Source organism: Saimiri boliviensis, chromosome 1 (genome assembly GCF_048565385.1).
Source record: "Saimiri boliviensis isolate mSaiBol1 chromosome 1, mSaiBol1.pri, whole genome shotgun sequence".
Lineage (NCBI taxonomy): Eukaryota > Metazoa > Chordata > Mammalia > Primates > Cebidae > Saimiri > Saimiri boliviensis.
This window is the reverse complement of record NC_133449.1, coordinates 222,135,215-222,155,324: the sequence shown is the minus strand read 5'-3', so window position 1 is coordinate 222,155,324 and position 20,110 is coordinate 222,135,215. Positions and strand designations below refer to the sequence as shown.

General features: G+C 39.8%; 1 protein-coding gene across 1 annotated transcript in view; it reads left to right on the top strand.

Moving 5' to 3' along the window:
* Window positions 1-2,061: 2,061 nt before the first annotated feature.
* RASA1 (RAS p21 protein activator 1) overlaps window positions 2,062-20,110 on the top strand; it is a 116,197-nt gene continuing 98,148 nt past the window's right edge. Inside the window, exon 1 of the mRNA XM_003920770.4 lies at window positions 2,062-3,218. Within this exon, the coding sequence (XP_003920819.2) occupies window positions 2,674-3,218 (545 nt within the window). The 5' untranslated portion in view covers window positions 2,062-2,673. The remainder of the gene's footprint in view (window positions 3,219-20,110) is intronic.

Below are 20,110 nucleotides of genomic sequence, written 5' to 3'. Positions count from 1 at the left end.
GTTTTGTAGGTACATACACCTAAAAGTCTAGAAAACAATTTAACTGAGTGTTTGAGATTTTAGACTGCATTAAATATTGACCTTTAAAAGTGCTAAAGAATTGTCAAAAAAGGAGGAGGTAATTCTGCTGTAAGAGTAGTGAGCCTCACCTGGACTCCCAGGCAACATACAGATCATGTGCGATCATTTAGAGATCAGGGATAACCAGGAGCTGGTGATAATTTGCCAGTCCAAGGTCTTGCATTCAAGGGCTGACAGTGATGATTGGGGCAGGAATGTTGGAGGATTGGGATGTTAACACACTGCAGGTTTTCAAGCACAGGCTATATGAAGATTTGTTGGGAATGTTGCACTTGGGGTTTACATAGCAGGCAGTAAGTAGAGTAGGAATTTTGATAGTCTTGTCTAACTGAGGGTCTAAATTTAAAAGAAAAAAAAAAAACTGTTCTCGGGAAAGGAAGCCACCATAAGTAGTACTTCATTATTAAGTATTATGGGACTATTTCATTCTCATTTTCTAGAACAGCACAGGGCTTAGCAACTCATAACTCACATATCTTACCCACCTACCTAATGAATGACATCTATTATTTCTCTTTTTTAGGTATTGTATAACTCCTTCTTGATTAGTATACTATACATTAATATAGTGGTTCTCAAACTTAAGTGTGCAAAAGATCACTTGCAGGGCTTGTTAAAATAGATTGCTGCAGTTTCTGATTTAGCGGGTCTGAGGTGGCATTTCTGAATTCCTAGGATGTTGCTGGCCTCAATTCACTCTGCGAACTCTATTTCCTGTGACTGGTTCATCTTCCTTCTCCCAGGTGGCACACTGCCTAAGAGATAAGCAAAATGGTGGCCCCAGGACTATTCCTTAATCAAGGTAGATTGTTGTCATTGACTAGGTAAATAGGCAAACTTACAAAGAAGATCCATTGCCTGCGTCTTGTCACCTCTTTTAGTGGTCTTTTCTCTTTTTCCTGGGTTTCTATCACAGCTACTTGCCATCCCTATTGTTGGTTTAATCATCCTTAGCAGAGAAAACATTGATCTCGAAGATCAATATTCAATGGTAGTCAATGTGGGATCACTCTTGGGAGAATTTGAAATAACAATACGGTTAATTTCAAACCATGGGAAGCTCCCTCTATATGAAGCATATAATAGTTTGTATACATTTAGTATAAAAGACAAAACCCTTCTCCGTAATTGTATTAAATATGAGTTTTCAGTTTATTGATACTTTTTGAAACAATATATAATCATAACTGGGACATTTTTGATATTTGACTTGTTGAAGGTGCTTGCACTGTGGATCACGACGAGGACAAAGGGGCATTGATTAGTGTTTTCTGTGGCACCCCCCCCCCCCCCCCGGTTCCTTAGTATCCAATATATTTGTAATGGCAGAGGTAAGTATATGAGACTGGGTTAAAAAGAAACGTACGCCGATACTGGCAGAAATTTGGCTCCATAACCACCATTTCTACCAAAATTCTCCACCCTTCTCATATGGTGCCTTTTACTTTGTTTTGAGTTTCAGAATCTATTTTTATTTGTGCGTGCGTGACAGTCATGGTGATTTACAGCAAGAAACGAAAAAGAAAACATAAATAGTACGGCCCCGATCTTCAAAGCTACCTGACCCTTGCCTGGTTTCTGCGCTGCTGGCTAAGGCTGTTGCTTCCTCCGGTAGTTTCTGGGCATTCTCCTTTCCCTTTCCCCCTCCTTCCTCTCCACCACCTCCCGGTCCCCTTCTCGTCTCTCCGGCTGTAACAGCGCCAAGCGCCCGCGAGCTCAGGTACCCTTCCCTCTTCTCCCGCCCATCAGACAAAGCCCCGGGAGGCAGGCGCGCGCCGCCAGCCGCGCCGACGGGAGATGCAGCCGACCGGACACACGCTTCGAACCGCAGCAGGACAGCATGCGCGACCACGCACCGCGCGTCCCCGCCGCTTCCTTCCCTCCGGACTCTTCCTTTTCCTCCAGGGCCGGCCCCCCGCCACCGCTCCGGGAACGCGCCTGCGCACAAGCGGCCCTTCTCCCTCCTCCGCCCTTCCTTCCCTCCGTCCCTCCTCCCCTGCCCCGCCTTCCTTTCTCTCTCTCCGGTTTCACTCACTGAGAGCTCCAGGTAGTGAGCAGTTCAGTAGATTTCCTCATTACCCAGCCCCTCTTTCTGTCGTCCCTACCCAGCATCTGCCGGGTGGAGGATGAAGGGGCTGCAGTGGCCCCAGCCTGTGCAGCGGCACCGGCGGTGGCTGCGGTGTGGGTGGCCGGAACTGGGGTGGTGAAGCAGCGGCGGTGGTGTCTAAAGGAGCGATAGCCGCCTCAGCCTCTTTCCCTGTGCTTCCTATCCTCTTTAGTGCAGCCAGGAAGTTTTCGCTTCTGTACGTGTGTGTGCGCGTGAGTGTGGGTGTGTGCAGTGAGCTTTGGGTGGCGTTTGTGCAGGCGTTGGGTTTTTTGCCCACTTCGCTTCCCGTAACCCCGGCAGCTCCGGAGCCTGGGCTGTGGCCCTAGGAGGGGGCGCGGCGGCCGGCTCTCTCCTTTTGTTGTTGTTTCCTCCGCCTGGGGAGCTGAAGGGGAGACGCGCCTGGGTGGGGCGGCTCGGAGCCCGGGCCTGGTGGCCCCCGGGGCTCCCGGGCGGGCAGGGTAGGACAGAGTAGAGCGGGCTTCAACATGATGGCGGCCGAGGCCGGCAGCGAGGAGGGCGGCCCGGTAACTGCCGGAGCGGGGGGAGGCGGCGCGGCTGCGGGCTCCAGTGCCTATCCCGCAGTGTGTCGGGTGAGGATACCCGCGGCCCTGCCTGTGGCAGCCGCCCCCTATCCTGGGCTGGTGGAGACCGGAGTGGCTGGGACTCTGGGTGGCGGAGCCGCTTTGGGGTCAGGGTTCCTAGGAACCGGGTCTGTGGCAGGGGCATCGGGGGGAGCCGGACTGACAGGGGGAGGTACTGCTGCTGGCGTGGCCGGTGCTGCTGCTGGCGTGGCCGGTGCTGCTGCTGCTGCTGCTGGACCCAGTGGAGACATGTCTCTCACCAAGCTGCTCACTTCGTTGCCTGCTGAGACTCTCGGGCCAGGAGGTGTATTTCCCCCTCTGCCTCCTCCCCCTCACCTGCCCCCTTTGGGGGCGGGTCTGGGGACAGTGGACGAAGGTGACTCTCTGGATGGACCAGAATACGAGGAGGAAGAGGTGGCCATACCGTTGACCGCTCCTCCAACTAACCAGTAAGTTGAGACTGCTCTTCAGTTAAGTTGAGACTGCTCTTCAGTTAAGTTAAGACTGCTCTTCAGTAAGTTAAGACTGCTCTTCAGAATGTGTGAAGCTGTCTCCAGAAAAGAGAGAATGAAGGGGTAAACCATCCTTTTCTTTTTAATCTTTTCACCTGTGATTTGTTAGGACAAGTTTTTGAAGTTTCAGATTTCTTGAAGTAGGAATTGAATTTGATCACTCATCTTCGTTAACAGGCATACTATCTGGTGTCTTCCTACATTGTTCCTCTGGGAAGATGTAAAGTCTTTAAGCTGGAAAGCATGAGAAACTGTGTATCCAATGAGAACCAGATATGGTTCTGTTCCTTCCAAGTTGAGGTGGTGTCCCAGGATTCAGTCAAGCTGCAGCTACGAAGGCAGTCATAGTGTATAACCTGTGTGTGTTCCTTGATAAAGCTAGATGATGAGTGGGAAGCTTTGAATACAAATATTTAAACAAGTACTATATTAATAATTTGAGAAATATATTGGTTAGAATGTTTTTATTTCAGTGCACATCTCAGCTTCAGATTAGAGAAAACATAGTGATGCAGAAAAGTCTTGGAGTCATTTAATGAGAACTTGGGTCAGAGAGAAAGGAAAGCAGTACTGTGAATTATAGGTGTGATTAAGAACCTATACTCCAACAATGTCTGTGTCTTATTCCATAGCTTCCCACTTATTAATGCACTGCTTTCATAGTTGAGACATTGGAAGTACAACAGAGAGGTAAAACAAAATTAGTAGATCTTCCCTTAAGCATTTTTGTTGGTGGCCAGAATAGTATTCTATTTGAAGATTAAGTTTTACAGTCTGCAGGATATACAGGACAATGACTTTTTCATGTTAGTTAATACCTCCTCCTCACTTGTTCTCTTAATTGAACTTAGGTGTTTATTTGCAAAGGTGAACCTTGATGAGAATGCTGAGATGGGAAGTGGTATCAGGCAAAACTTGTTTTATAGATTTCGCACGTAACTCTTAATTGACCCTTAGAATTTTAACAACCTTGGTGCATATCAGGAAAAAAGATTTGGTTCATATGCTGACAGTCAGGCTGGGAGGTTTTGTTTCTTTTTCTTTTCTCTCCCCTGAGACGGAGTCTTGCTCTGTTGCCCAGGCTAGAGTGCATGGTGCCATCACGGCTCACTGCAACCTATGCTTCCCAGGTTCAAGCGATTCTCCTGCCTCAGCCTCCCGAGTAGCTGGGATTACAGGAACATGCCCCACGCCTGGGGAATTTTTGTATTTTTAGTAGAGACTAGGTTTTGTCATGTTGGCCAGACTGGTCTCGAACATCTGACCTCAGGTGATTCGCCTGCCTCAGCCTCCCATAGTGCTGGGATTACAGGCATGAGCCACTGTACCCGACCCCCCCCCCCTTTTTTTTTTCCGATAAGCTTCTTTGGAGCATTTAGAAAGGACTGAAACTAATTAGGAAAAGATTCTGTTACACTAATCCATTTTTGACTTAAGGCTTCGTCTTTTGATACTTAAAGTGGAAAAGTAAAGTTAGTCATATTTATGCCAGTCATGTTATAGGGATGTAGTATTCTATCTTTTATATTCCTCAAGAAAGGGTCCAAGTTTTTCATCAGAGTTTTTTTTGTTCAAATTTTGTATTCCAACTTATTTCTGTAATGCAGTGTCTTTGGGAGTGTCCTGAGAGGGTTAAAAATGCCATCTACAGCACTGCTTTTGAAAAAAAGTTCAGTTTTTATTAAATGCTCACTGCATGCTCAGTACCGTGGTTATGAAGAACAGAATGTAACTTTTCATACTGAAAGAATCTAGTCATAAGACAGTTTATAACTAAATTAGATATATTTAGGATATTGTAGTTGAAGAAAACTTGTTAATAAGCTTTTTTTTTTTCTTTTTTTAAGACAGAGTTTTGCTCTTTCACCCAGGCTGGAGTAAAGTGTCAGTGATCTTGGCTCACTGCAACCTCTGCGCCACAGGTTCAAGTAATTCTCCTGCCTCAGCCTACTGAGTAGCTAGGATTACGGGTTCCCTCCACTGTGCCTGGCTAATTTTTGTATTTTTAGTAGAGTCGGGGTTTTACCGTATTGGCCAGGCTGGTCTCGAACTCTGACTTCAGGTGATCCACCTGTTTCGGCCTCCCAAAGTGCTGGGATTTACAGGCGTGAGCCACTGCACCCAGCCCAGTACACTGTTTTTTTTAAGAGTCATTTTAGGTTCACAGCAAAATTGAGGGGAAGATACGGGGTGTTCCCATTAAATTTTTAATAATAAACACAACTGGGCCAGGCTGTTGGCTCATGACTGTTATTTCCAGTGCTTTGGGAGGCCAAGATGGGTGGGTCCCCTGAGGTCAGAGTTTGAGAACAGCCTGGCCAACATGGTGAAACCCCATCTCTACTAAAACACTAAAAACCCCACAAAGTTAGCCAGGTGTGGTGGTGGGTATCAGTAATCCTAGTTACTCGAAAGGCTGAGGCAGGAGACTCGCTAAAATCAGGGAGGCGGAGGTTGCAGTGAGCCAAGATCACACCATTGTACTCCAACCTGGGCAACAAGAGTGAAACTCTGTCAAAAAAACCCATAAAAAACAAAAAAACATGATTGAATACTTATGAAAAATTGTGAGAAATTGATTGTGTGGGATTTGCATCATGATTACATGTATTTGGAAAGAAAAAATTATATTCATATGACTGTATATGAGACTTGTTTATGTTCTAAAAAATAATCTCCATTTCTTTTTCTTTCTTTATTTTTTGAGACAGAGTGTTGCCCAGGCTGGAGTGCAGTGGCACCATCTCGGATCACTGCAACCTCCATCTCCCGGGCTCAAGCAATTCTCCTGCCTCAGCCTCCTGAGTAGCTGGGATTACAGGTGTCCAACAACATACCGGGCTGATTATTGTATTTTTAGTAGAGACGGGGTTTCATTGTGTTGATCAGACTAGTCTAGAACTCCTGATCTCATGAACTGCCCACCCCAGCCCGCCAAAGTACTGGGATTGCAGGCATGAGCCACCGTGCCTGACCAAAATACCCTCCATTTCTAGTATGTTTTTAAAATTTGCCACTGAGAAGTACAAAATTTCTTCTTCTTTTATCTTTGATATTAACCCAGAGTCACTGGAGGCAATACAGTGTAGTGGTTAAGTGTGCAGATTCTGAAGTTAGAAAACATTTGGGTTGGAGTCCTGACTCTGCCGCTTACTAGCTGTGTGATCTTGGAAAGGTGTTTCCCCATCTATAAAATGGGGATAAGAATGGTACCTTCCTCATGTGGTTGTTTTTTAAAGATTTAATGAGTACCCTACTGTATTCAGCACAGTACTTGGGGCATAGTAGGTGTTCAATAAATACAGGGTCCCCTGTGCCTGTAGCCATAATATTTTACTATCACTAAATTGTCTACTAATTCTTTTGGTTAGAGAGTCTCCCTTATTAATAACTGTTTTAGAAAAAGTTTTGAACTCCAAATCAAGCCTACCATGATTAATTATATTAAGAATTTTATTTAAACTTCATAAGGGCTTCCAGCAGTAGGTTAAGCCATTTTAAGGATGAAATTTGGGTGTTCTCTATAAATTCATATTCCTGAATGTAGACATTCATATATTTTTTCCTTTTTTTTTATTTTTTTGAGATGGAGTCTTGCTCTGTCACCAGGTTGGGGTGCAGTGGCGTGAATCTTGGTCCACTGCAACCTCTACCTCCTGGGTTCAAGCAGTTCTCAAGCCTCAGCCTCCCAAGTAGCTGAGACTATAGGCACATGCCATCACAACCAACTAATTTTTATATTTTTAGTAGAGACGGGGGTTTCACCATGTTGGCCAGATGGTCTCCATCTCTTGACCTTGTGATCTGCCCACCTTGGCCTCCCAAAGTGCTGGCATTACAGGTGTGAGCCATCGCGCCTAACCCAGACATTCATATTTTTAAATGGAAGGAAAAGCCTTAAAGACATTGTCAAATAATATTTATGTTTTGTAAAAATAGTGAAGAAATGTTGTGGAGTAAATTAATACTGGCTATGAGTAATTGGTCACCTTAGTTATGGATAGCATGGTATTAAGGAGGTTTAGGTCACAGGTTTGGGTCCACAAGTAGTTTGTTACTTGAGTGTTCCCTGATCAGGGAGTTAGTTCAACCTTCTTTCTAGCTAGTTTTGTGCTGTTGATCACAAAAGAGTCAAATGACAACATGTAGATAGATCAGTGCAAATAAATTAATACGATTAATATTTTGTACCTTGTTTTTCTGTATTCACAGTGAATCAATCTCATGTGTATTACTGAGCATTTTCATTAGTTTGGTTGAGGCTAGAAATGTTTATGTAATTTGTACTATTTGAATTTTTTTTGAAAGTTTGGAGAAAAAAATTTTTAAAAGAAAAAATTCTCTCTCTGTCTACATTTTTTTCTGCCATAAAAGTTTCTATACCTAAAACTGTTAACAAATTTCTTTTTCAAGAGAGAGAAAAGGTTAAATTAAGGCAGTTTGTCACTAGTACTCTGTAAGTTTCTGGAGTTGCTTTTCGTGGTTCCCATTTTTTTCTTCTGTGGGGTGAGGGGCGGTGATGGTAAAGGAGTATTGTAGTACACCATCAAGAGATTTTTAACTATGAGTTTGCAGTAGTAGGTAGACATTGGTGAGAATCCAACCCACAGATGTATGTTGCTTGCTCTATGGGTATTTGGAATATTTAGTAATTGTCACCATTTAAGAATAGAGATTTTTCTTTTCTTTTCTTTTTTTTTTTTTTTTTTGAGACATAGTCTCACACTGACACCAGAGTGGAGTGGCACAATCTCTGTTCACTGCAACCTTTGCCTCCTGGGTTCAAACGATTCTCCTGCCTCAGCCTCTGGAGTAGCTGGGATTACAGGTGCACACCAGGACACCCAGCTAATTTTTGTATTTTTAGTAGAGATAGGATTTCACCATGTTGGCCAGGCTGATTTTGAACTCCTGACCTTGTGATCTACCTGTGTCGACCTCCCAAAGTGCTGGGATTACAGGCCACCGCACCTGGCCCGCTGTTTTTCTTTTCTTTTCTTTTCTTTTTTTTTTTTTTGAGACAGAGTCTTGCCCTGTTGCCTGGGCTGGAGTGCAGTGGTGTGATCTTGGCTCACTGCAACCGCTGCCTACCGGGTTCAAGCTATTTTCCTGCCTCAGCCTCCTGAGTAGCTGGGACTACAGGCACACACCACCACGCCCTACTAATTTTTGTATTTTTAGTAGAGATGGGGTTTCACTCTGTTGGCCAGGCTGGTCTCGAACTCCTAATCTCAGGTGATTCACCTGCCTTGGCCTCCCAAAGTACTGGGATTACAGGTGTGAGCCACAGTGCAGCTAATAGGAAGATTTTATATTAAAGAAGTCTCAAGTTCTAGCATCTCTAAAAAACCCATAAGACTTGGCTATACCTTGTGACCATTCCTGCTTGAGACTAGATTGCCAGAGCTGCGGTTGACTCTTAGGTGGGTATTGAGGTCTCCATTTGCAGTCTCCACTAGGTCTGCTCTGCCTTTGCTATTGCAGTATTTGTCTGGCATCTGGCCTAGGTCTTACCCCGAACCTAATATTCATACTTCTCAAGCCTGAAACTTTAAGGAAAAGAAGATAAGGAATGTAAATAGTACGTTTCTTTTTTTAAAAAAATAATTTTACTGTCTTTACAAAAATAAAATTCTTAAGTCAAATAACTGCTGAAGGTTAACGTTAGAACATACAGCATTCATTAACTTTGTCACCAATTGCCTTATACATATGGGTGAGTCATTGTTTCTTAATAAAAATGGGGGTGAGACTTGCTAAGATAAGTTATGGAAAGTGATTGATGACCATAACTCATATTTTTTACTGTATTTGAGTAATAGAGATATGTAGTAGGTGCTTCCAGGGTTACAATGAGTGAAATGCCCCCTTTTCTCAATGGGAGAAAGGGAGTATTAGGTCTAGTAGGAAATTAAGTAAACCAATTTCTGTGATGCAGGCTAGATTAAGATAAATATCATGAGTAAAGTGTGAGCAAAGGTCACAAGGGTTATACATTTACATAATTAGGATCAGTAAATTCTTTGAGGAAAAAATAGCAGATATGTTTTTCCTGCTACTTAATTTATTTTCTGAGCAAGAGGTTATTGGTTCTGATGCTCTTTGCCTAATGATTCTGTCAGGAAAACATAATTATGAATTAGATGAGTATGAACTTTTCACCCTTAGTGAAGAATCTGGTCTACAGAACTCTTATTTACCTGTGGTCTACAGGGAAGTTGAAGGGGATGTCTGTAGTTACTGAGGTACAGAGCACAGCTGAATTCCAGAATTGGTATGGATCATTGATTAGCCACTCAGGGGAGAACAGGCAAACATTATTGACAAAAATAAAAAGGACAGCCATAAATTAGGAAGAGAAAAGAACAAATGAAGAGCAGGCTTTTTTGTTTGCTTTATTCCTCTCTCTTTACTGGCCATTAGAGAAATGAACAGAGTGCCTTTAAGAACACTTGAATACCCCCAAAAAAATACCTTGGAGGGAAGATTTTTTTATAATAATTATTAACGATAACAGTGGTTACCACTGACATTTTTTGTTGTCGTTATTGCTTACTACCAAACGAGAACGGTTCTAATGAGTTTACTTGTATTGTTTTGGTTGTCTGTTGCTGCATAATGAAACACTTCAAAACATGGTGACTAAAACAATTGTGTATTTGCTCTTGATTCTAAAATTTCTGTATGGCTTTATGGAGACTTCTCCACATGTTATCTGTGGCTATAATGGTCACGGTGGCTTCTTAGCTCAAATCTAGTGCCTCAGCTGGGATGACTGGAGCAGCTGGTAGATAGCTGGGCATTTTCCTCTCTCTCGATCCCCATGTGACCTGTCTGCTTGAAGAAGGTTGGGCTTTTTTTTTTTTTTCCTGAGACAGAGTCTTGCCCTGTCACCCAGGCTGGAGTAGAGTGGTGCCATCTCAGCTCATTGCAACCTTTGCCTTCTGGGTACAAGCAATTCTCCTGTCACAGCCTCCTGAGCAGCTGACATTACAGGTGTGCGCCACCACACCCAGCTAATTTTTTGTATTTTTAGTAGAGACCGGATTTCACCATGTTGACCAGACTGGTCTCAAACTCCTGACCTCGTGGTCTGCCCGCCTTGGCCTCCCAAAGTGTTGAGATTACAGGTGTGAGCCACTGTGCCCGGCCAGCTTTGTCTTCTTCATAGCATGGCAGCTATGGCAGTTCCATGAAAGACCTTTCCAAGCCCCAATGTGTTAGTATTTGTCAAGCCTCTGTGTTCCTTATGCTTGCTAATGTTCTAGTGGCCCGTGCTGATCGCATAATCCAGTGTGCATGAAGTATGGGAGGGGGCTACAAAAGGGCATGAATACAGCAAGTTGACCGTTCTTCAGGGCACCAGGGTAGCATTATACCATGTGTATTACTTATTTACATGTAATACCAGTTAATAGAATACTAGCAGTGAGGGATGGGGTGGGAGATTATTGCAAATACTTATGAATTTCTTCCTTTGGGTCAGCAAGCTAAGTCGTCTTTCATTAAATGAGTTAAATGTCTCCACAAAAGATGTTGCTTTTTGGCTACCATTATCTTGATTTTAAACCAAAAATACCGAATATGGATGTTGGTTGTTGTTTGAAAATGCAGATATTTATATGTAAAGTGTGTTGTCTTCAAATCACTTGCAATACATTTCAGTTTGTGCTATGATAAAAATCATTGTTATTAGATACAACTTACTGATAACTGTATATGTGTTAAGAGGATTTAGGGTATAATGATTTTAGGCATTTTAGTGGTTATGTGATTTAGTGAGTAAAATAATGAACAGTATAGGGGACAAAAAGAAATATAAAATTCTACAGTCTAGTTGGAAAATGAGGTGTTACTGATAGAGTAATAAGATGATAAAAGTCTACAGATGTATTGTACAGGTAAATGTTTCAGATTCAGAGGATAGTTGCCAAAGAGTGAAAGGATAAAAGTAAATGAAAGAATGATACTGAAATTTCATACCAAATCCTCTTGGAGGAAATTTCAGTATCATTCTTTCATTTAGGATTATTGCAGAGAGAAAGTGTGATTAAGTTTGTAGCATTTGTGTTTCAAATTGTAGTCAAGTTGTTAGGTGGAGATACATAGAATTTTAGTGATAAAGGGAAGCTTTCTCTGCTTAGATACGGAAGTAGCCTTAGGTAGAGTGGCTTGCTTCACTCTACCCTTACACTCTAGCTCAGTTCATATAACTAGGTAGTGGTAGAACTGGGACAGAATTCAATTCTCATAATTTTCACATATATTTAGATTTGGGTAATTTTTATAATTCAGTTTTTTTTTTTTTTTTTTTTTTTAGTTATAGAGGAGGCTAACAGCATAGACTCAGTATTTACTAATCATTTGCTATATGCCAGGTACTTTACATGGATTATCTTACAGTGATATAGTGAGAATGGGTATCATCCTTATTGAGAAAACTGAGTGATAGAGCTGGAATTTTAATGTAAATACTATGCTTTCTATTTTGTCTTGCCACCTTCCATTATGTAAAATGTATACACATATATGCACCCACATAAAACTTAACATATTTCAGGGCTGGCAGTAACTGGGGTTATGGACTTAATAGTCCCCCCACTCCCGAGTCATAGGTTGAAGGCTTAACCACAAATGTAGCTGTATTTGGAGATATGGCCTTTAAGGAGGTAATTAAGGTTAAATGATGTCATAAGGGAGGTCGGTGAATCCTATAGAATGGGTATGTTTATAAGAAGAGGTACCAAGAGTATGAGTGCATAGAGAAAAGGTCATGTGAGGACATGGTGAGAAGGCCTTTATCTGTCGGCTAAGGAGAGAGGCCATACCAGAAACCAAGCTTGCCAGCAGTTTGTTACTTCTATTTCTAGAATGCAGAACTGTGAAAAAATTTTTTGTTGTTTAAGCCACCCAGACTGTGGTATTTAGTTATGGCAGCCCAAACTAACTAATACATGGGTAATTCTACATCTTTAAAAATGGAATTGGATTATTTTGAAGCTGATTAAATGCATATATGCTCTTTGAGAAATAAGGTACTCATTCTTTTAATTCCTTTCACTATGGGAGAGAAAATCTTGCCTTACTTTACGTCTTTCTTTGTTAGTCAGTGACCTTTATCTTTTTTGGCTGCACCTCTGTTGAAAGATGGAAAGCATATTTAAATGCATGTCTTATTGTTATAGTGTGGAAAGATCCTGCACATGACCATGGTAGCCATGGAACATCCTATGGATAAGCTGTTACTCCAGCAAATTTTCTGTATTCATTGTGTGTTCATTGTTGTAACATTTTACTTTAAAAATTTCCTTTCTCTAATACATCTGTATCAAGCTACGGAAAAGACTTAGAGATCTCCCTCACCTCTTTTGAGTATTTTTTTCTAGGGATAACTCACTAAACTGGGTTCATATTTAAGACAGTTGCATAATGATAGCACCATATCCCACGTATATTCTTGTCTATCTAAATATTGATTCATTTCTCTAATTTTTAACTCTTTCTATTTTGAGATAATTGTACATTCACATGCAGTTTTAAGAAATAAGACAGATGTACGCCTTCACCCATTTTACCTCAGTGGCAACATAACTGTAGTGCAGTATCACAACCAGGAAATTGACATTGCTGTAACCCACCTATTTTATTCACAATTCACCAGTTTTACATACACTTATTTGTGTATGTGCATGCGTGGGTGTGTGATGTACTTAGTATTTAGTTCTATGCAGTATTATAACATGTGAATTTGTATAACCATTACCATACTAGAGATACAGAACATTTTTTTTACCACTAGGATCTCTTGTTCTTCGTTTTTATAACCAGAGTCTACTTCTCCTTCCTCTTTCCTTATCCACTGGTAACTGCTAATTTGCTCTTTTTTTTTAAAAGTCATTTTAAGAAGATTATGCAGGCTGGGTGTGATGGCTCATGTCTGTAATCCCAGCACTTTGTGAAGCTGAGGTGGGTGGATCTCTTTAGGAGTTCCAGACCAGCCTGGGCTACATGACAAAATCTTGTCTCCATAAAAAATACAAAAATTATCTGTTTGTACAGCTGTAGTCCCAGCTACTCAGGAGGCTGAGGCGGGAGGATCACCTGAGCCTATGAGGTTAAGACTGCAGTGAGTTAAGTTGTCATCCAGCCTGGGTGACAGAGTGAGACCCTGCCTCAAAAAAAAAAAAAAAAAAAAAAAAAAAAAGAGGTTATATAAATGGAATAAAATAGTATGTAACCTTTTGGGATTGGCATTTGTCACTCAGCATAATTTGTCAAGTTCATGTAAGTTGAAGTATCCATATATATATATATATATATATATATTTTCATTGCTGAGTAGTAGTCCATGGTATAGTTGTGCCGTTTTGTTTAACCATTCAGCCATTGGGGAACATTTGGGTAATTTCCATTTTTGAGTAGAAGAAATAAAATTTCAGTTAGGTTTTAGTAGTTATTTGGAATCATGTAATAATTCTCCACATTTGTTATCTTTGGTAATTAAACAGAAGATAACTATGGTTGGTTTGTATTTGTTTGTATTTAGTTAGCACATTAAACCCGATGAATTTCTCATGGAATTTGGAAAAAAAAACACAAACCTCACATTAACAGGAGATCATATCCTCTAGTTAATATTAGAATTTCTGAATATATTTCTCTTGTATGATCATTGGGATCAGAATCCTTTTATCATGAAGCCGTTTTTAAAAGTGAATAGGAAATACCTAATATTTTTGTTTCGATGTTTTTTAAGAACCTTAGGTATGTGATAAAATAGCATTTAACATTATAGTTAGTGTTAGAAATCATAAAATTTGAATGCTGTGGAGATAATGGTACCTTTTAATAAATTAGTTTTAATTTTTGTGGAAATGGTATTATCTTCCTACTGCACAGGACCCTTGAGAGACTACAGTGGAATAAAATTTGAAATAAAGTAGGAAACAAATTGTGTTATGCTTTGAATGCTATGGTAAGGGCTTGTGCATAGCATTGTAGTGTAGATATGTGGAATCATAATGCAGTCCTCTTCTCAACTTTTAAAAACAATTTTTTATTTCTAAGATTTCAGTCAGTTTCTTTTTTCTTTGAGACAGAGTCTTGCTCTGTCACTTAGGCTGGAGTGCAGTGGTGTGATCTTGGCTCACTGCAACCTCTGCCTCCTGAATTTAAGTGATTCTCCTGTCTCAGCCTCCTGAGTAGCTGGAATCACAGGCACACACCATCATGTCCAGCTAATTTTTGTATTTTTAGTAGAGATGGGATTTTGCCATGTTGGCCAGCCTAGTCTCAAACTCCTGACCTCAAGCGATCTGCCTGCTTCAGCCTCCCAGAGTGCTGGGATTACAGGCCTGAGTCACCATGCCTGACTAGACTGTCTCTTTTTCTCCTTTTCCACTCTAACCAGTTATCCACATTGTTATACTCTACCTCCGAAATTGATCTAACATTTCTTTCTTTTATTATTATTATTTTTGAGACAGAGTTTTGCTCTGTTGCCCAGGCTGGAGTGCAGTGGCACGATCTTGGCTCATTGAAACCTCCTTCTCTCGTGTTCAAGCAATTCTCATGCCTCAGCCTCCTGAGTAGCTGGGATTTTACAGGTGCATGCCACCACGCCTAGCTAATTTTTGTATTTTTTTTTTAGTAGAGACAGGGTTTCACTGTGTTGGCAAGGATAGTCTCAAATACCTGGTCTCAAGTGATCCACTTGCCTTGGCCTGCCAAAAGGATCTTAACGTTTTTTTCAATCTCCTTTACTTTGATTCACACCCTCATTTTCTCTTTCTTCCTATTAGAGAGGTTGGTTACTTTTCTCTCTTTTACTGATCTCTTCCTTGGGCAATTCATAACTCTTTATTATTGGCTTTCAAAAATGTTTAACTTCAACCCAAGTAAAAATCAAGAAATTCCTGGAACATTGTGACACAGAGCTTATGTGTATGTTAAAACAAAAGACAAAGGTTTAATGAAAATACTCTTTTAAATTACTACTTGTGAGGCAATTCTATTTTCATTTTAATTCTGTTCTACTGTACTTAAAAATTACTGGTAGAAAGCAACTAAGTAGAGTTTGAAACTCCCAGCAGTTTGAAAAATTGCTTTATTTTACTTTCAGTGTAATCTTGTAAAGACAAATTTTATACTTTCTTAAAACCTTTTTGTGAGTCTCTATCGTTTACAGAGTAGTGGCTTTCAGATGTAATTTTGACCATGACTCATTAAAAGAAATAAATTTTACATCTGTGACCCAGCACACATATATGCATAAATGTATGTACACACACACACACACAGACACACACCAGAAGCAATTTTATGCCTCTTCATTTACTCCTTCTTCTGTTGGTACACCTTCTCCTTACCTTGATTACATGACAGACTTTCATTTATTCTTCTGAATACAGCTGGGACATTGTTGAAGTTGATACATGACAAAAAATAAAGATTTCTTCTTAGTGACAACAATGATGTCATCAAACCAACTTGGAAAGAATTGTTTTCTCAGATAATTAAATCACACTATCTCAATTAAATTAATATACATTGAATTATACAAGTTTTCTGGTTAGAAAGACCTGACAGTAACCTGCTTGGTGATACTAGCTTATTTAAATTATAGGGATTGTAGCAAATGATGTGGTCATAATGGACTCATGTAAAATGGAGCCTTATTAAGCGTTAGCTTGTCAGATATCATCTAAGTTCAAATGAGTGGGCTTTTCTTAGCCCAAGGACGGAACCTGTTTCTGGTGGAGTTATTTTTGTTATTATGTAAATGTTTTTATTAGAGATACAATTTTTTTGGGGGGGGGCAGAGTACGTGCTCAATAAGCAAACTTCCCTCAAGTATTTATGCTGTAAAATTTGAAATATGCAGAAAAGTTGCAGGAATACTGAGTAACTTTACATTTTGCCATGTTTTAGTTTATTCCTTTCTCTTTATGTGTATGTATTATTTTTGCTGAACTGTTTAAAAGTTAGTTGCAGAGATCTTGTCCTTTTCCACTGAAATACTTTATAATGTATTTCCCAGGAATAAGGACAATAGCCTACAAAGTCAAATATAATGAATTTAACATTAGTATATTAATCATGTATCATCAGTTTTTCCTATAATGTCATTTGTATCTGTCTGTTTTAATGAATTGCACTTAATCATTATGTCTTTTTTTGTCTCCTTTAATCTAGAACAGTCCCTTTTGCTTTTTATTTCTTTTGTAACGTTAACATTTTTTAAGAGCTTAGGATAGTTCTGCAGAATGTGTCTCAATTTGTATTTGATTGTTTTCTCATAATTAGATTAACCATCACTGGCAGAGATATGCCATAGGTCATGAGTTCTCAGTACATAGGGGCACATGATATCAGTTATCCTCTTGATGATGTACATAAGTTTGAACTTGGTTAAGGTGGGTTCTGCCAGATTTTGCTATTATGAAAGGTACCTTTCCCTTTATAATTAATAAATAACAAGTACTCATTGGTTTTAGTATCCATTGATTATTTTTGCCTGAATCATTTATTTTCTTGTGATGATACAGTAAAATGGTGATTTTTTCCCCCCAATTTGTAATTTCTTTGATATTTATTAATTGGCATTCTCCATTTGAGAATTTTATGATTACAGTTTGACTTGCCAGTTAGTAGGCTTATAGGCAAGATTAGGCTGGGCAGAGATATATATAGGCATGTATTTTATTTTTTTAATTATTTTTTGAGACAAGGTCTTATTTTATTGGTCAGGTTGGAGTGCAGTTGTGCAGTCATGGTTCATTGCAGCCTCAACCTCCCAGGCTCAAGTGGTCTTCCCACCTCAGCCTTTCTATTAAGTAGGACTACAGGTGCATGCCACCATGCCCAGTGAATGCTTTATTTTTTGTATAGATGGGGTCTCACCAATTTCCCAGACTTGTCTTGAACTCTTGGACTTGAGTGATACTCCCTCCTTGGCTTCCCAAAATGCTGGGATTACAGGCATAAGCCACTGTGCCTGGCTTAGTTTTGTTGTTGTTAATAGATAAATTGTCCTTGTGGTTTCTCTATTAGTCACTTCTGAGCTTTACTAGAATGGATCAACAATCTTACATCCCATCAAATCTTAATCCTTGACTCCCTTGAGTTTAAGTTGTGTATCCTGGAGAAGTCATCTTGGCTTTTGGTACTTAATGACGTTTCTTGACAGTTAGCAAATCATATGGCTAGTTCTGGGTGAAACCCTTCTCCCTTGCATCTTTACCTATTTGTATTGTATTTTTACAGTGATATATATATTTTTTTCCCCAAGAGAATGAGGACAAGAAGGATGCAAAATCAAAAAAGACAATGGATTTAATGGTTAAATGTGGTATATAAGGGACAGGAATGCAGTTTGAGTAAGATGGTGAGTACTTCTAGATAGGCACACAAATTTTTTTTCCCCTAGTTCACTTTTTAAAAATTAATAAACTTTTTTTTTTTAGAACTGTTTTAACTTTATAGCAAAATTGAAGGGAAATTAGAGTTCCCATATTCTACCTCCTCTGCCTCTCCCACTGTTGACATCCAGCACACTGGCACATTTGTTTCAAATGATGAACTTACATTGATATATTATTGTCACTCAGTATTCATAGTTTATGTTAGGTTTTATTCTTGGCATTGTACATTCTATGGGTTTTGACAGATGTTTAATGACATGTATCCCACAGTATAGGGTCATACAAAATAGTTCCATTGCCTAAAAATCCTGTGTATTTTGCCTGTTCATTCTTCCTTCCCCCTTAGGCCCTGTCATTCACTAATCTTTTTACTGTCTCCATAGTTTTACCTTTTCCAGGATGTTGTATATATGAAATTGTACAGTATGTAGCCTTTTCAGATTGGCTTCTTTCACTTACTATGCATTTGGGATTCTTTCATGTCTTTCCATGGTTTGATAGCTGATTTCTTTTTCTGTCTGAATGTACTATAATTTATCTGGTCAGCTAGTGGAGTTTATGGAAACATTTGTGTGCAGGTTTTTTTTTTTTTTTTTTTTTTTTTTTTTTTTTTTGTGGCCATACATTTTCAACTTATTGGGATAAATACCAAGAAGCCTGATTGCTGAAGAGTATAGTAAAAGTATGTTTTAAAAGAAACTGCCAAACTGTCTTCCATAGTGGCTGCACCATTTTGCATTCCCACCCCCAGTGAATGACAGTTCCTGTTGCTCTACATTCTTGCCAGCATTAGATGTTGCCAGGTTTTTGGATTTTGGCCATTGTAAAAGGTGTATAGTGATACCTTGTTTGAATATGCCATTTTCTAGTCACATATAATGGTATATAATGGTTTGGACATATGATTCCTCTAGATCTCATGTTATGGCCAGGGTGATGATGACTCATGCCTATAATCCCGGCACTTTGGAAGGCTGAAAGGCTGAGGTGGGAGGATTGCTTGAGGCCAGGAGTTTGAGACCCAGCCTGGCCAACAGGATGAGACTTTGTCTCTACAAAAAAGAAAAAAATTAGCCAGGTGGTGGTGCACACCTGTGGTCCCAGCTACTCAGGAGGCTGAGGTGGGATGATCGCTTAAACCTAGGAGGTCAAGGTTGCAGTGAGCTGTGATTGTGCCATGGCACTCCAACCTAGGCAACAGGGTGAGACCCTGTCTCAAAAAAAAAAAAAAAAAAAAAAAAAAAAAAAGAAAAGGAAAGAAAAAATAAATCTCACGTTGAAATGTGATTTCTAATGTTGGAGGTGGGACCTGGTGAGAGGGGTTTGGGTCATGGGGGATGATCCCTCATGGCTTGTTGCTGTCCCCCTGGTAGTGAATTTGTTTTTACAAGGTCTGGTTGTTGTAAAGTGTGGCACCTTGCTTACTGCTTTCTTCCTCCTGCTTTCACTATCATGTAATATGTTTGCTCCCACTTTGCCTTCTACCATGAGTAAAAGCTTCCTGAGGCCTACTCAGAAGCTGAGCAGAAGTTGACAGCATGCTTCCTATATAGCCTGCAGAACCATGAGCCAGTTAAACCTCAGTGACTCAGTGTCTCTTGACAGTACCTTTTGCAGAGCAGAAGTCTTTCATTTTAATGAAATCCAGCTTATCTGTTGTTTCTTTCACGGGTTGTGACATTTGTGCCTAAGAAGTCATCTCATATCCAAGGTCATTAGATTTTCTCTTCTTTTGTTATTGTCTAGGAGATTTATAGGTTTGTATTTTAATTTAGGTCTGTGATCCATTTTGAGTTAAATTTTGTAAAGGGCACAAGGTGAATGTTTACATTCTTTTTTTTTTTTTTGCATGTGAATGTCCAGTTGTGCCAGCACTGTTTGTTAAAAAGTCTGTTTTGCTCCATTATCTTACCTTTGCTCTTTTTATCAAAGATCAGTTATATTTATTTGGGTGTGTTTCTGGGCTTCCTGTCTGTTTCATTGACTTGTTTTTTTTTTTTTTTTAACCAAAATACACGCTATCTTGGTTACTATAGCATTATAATAAGTCTTGAAGTCTAGTAGTGTCATCCCTCTGACTTTGTTTTTCTTTCAATGTTATGTTGGCTATTCTAGGTCTTTTACCTCTCCATAAAAACTTTTGAGTCAGTTTGTTAATATCCACAAAATAATGTGCTGGGATTTTGATTGGGATTGTGCCGAATCTGTACATCAAGTTGGGAAGAACAGACATGTTGATAAAGAGTCTTGTTCACGAACTTGGAGTATCTCTATTAATTTAGTTCTTTATTATCTTCCATCATAGTTTTATAGTTTTTCTCATATAGATCTTTTACATATTTTGTTAGAATTATACCTAAGTATTTCATATTTTGGTTGCTAATGTGAATGGTAATGTGTTTTAAA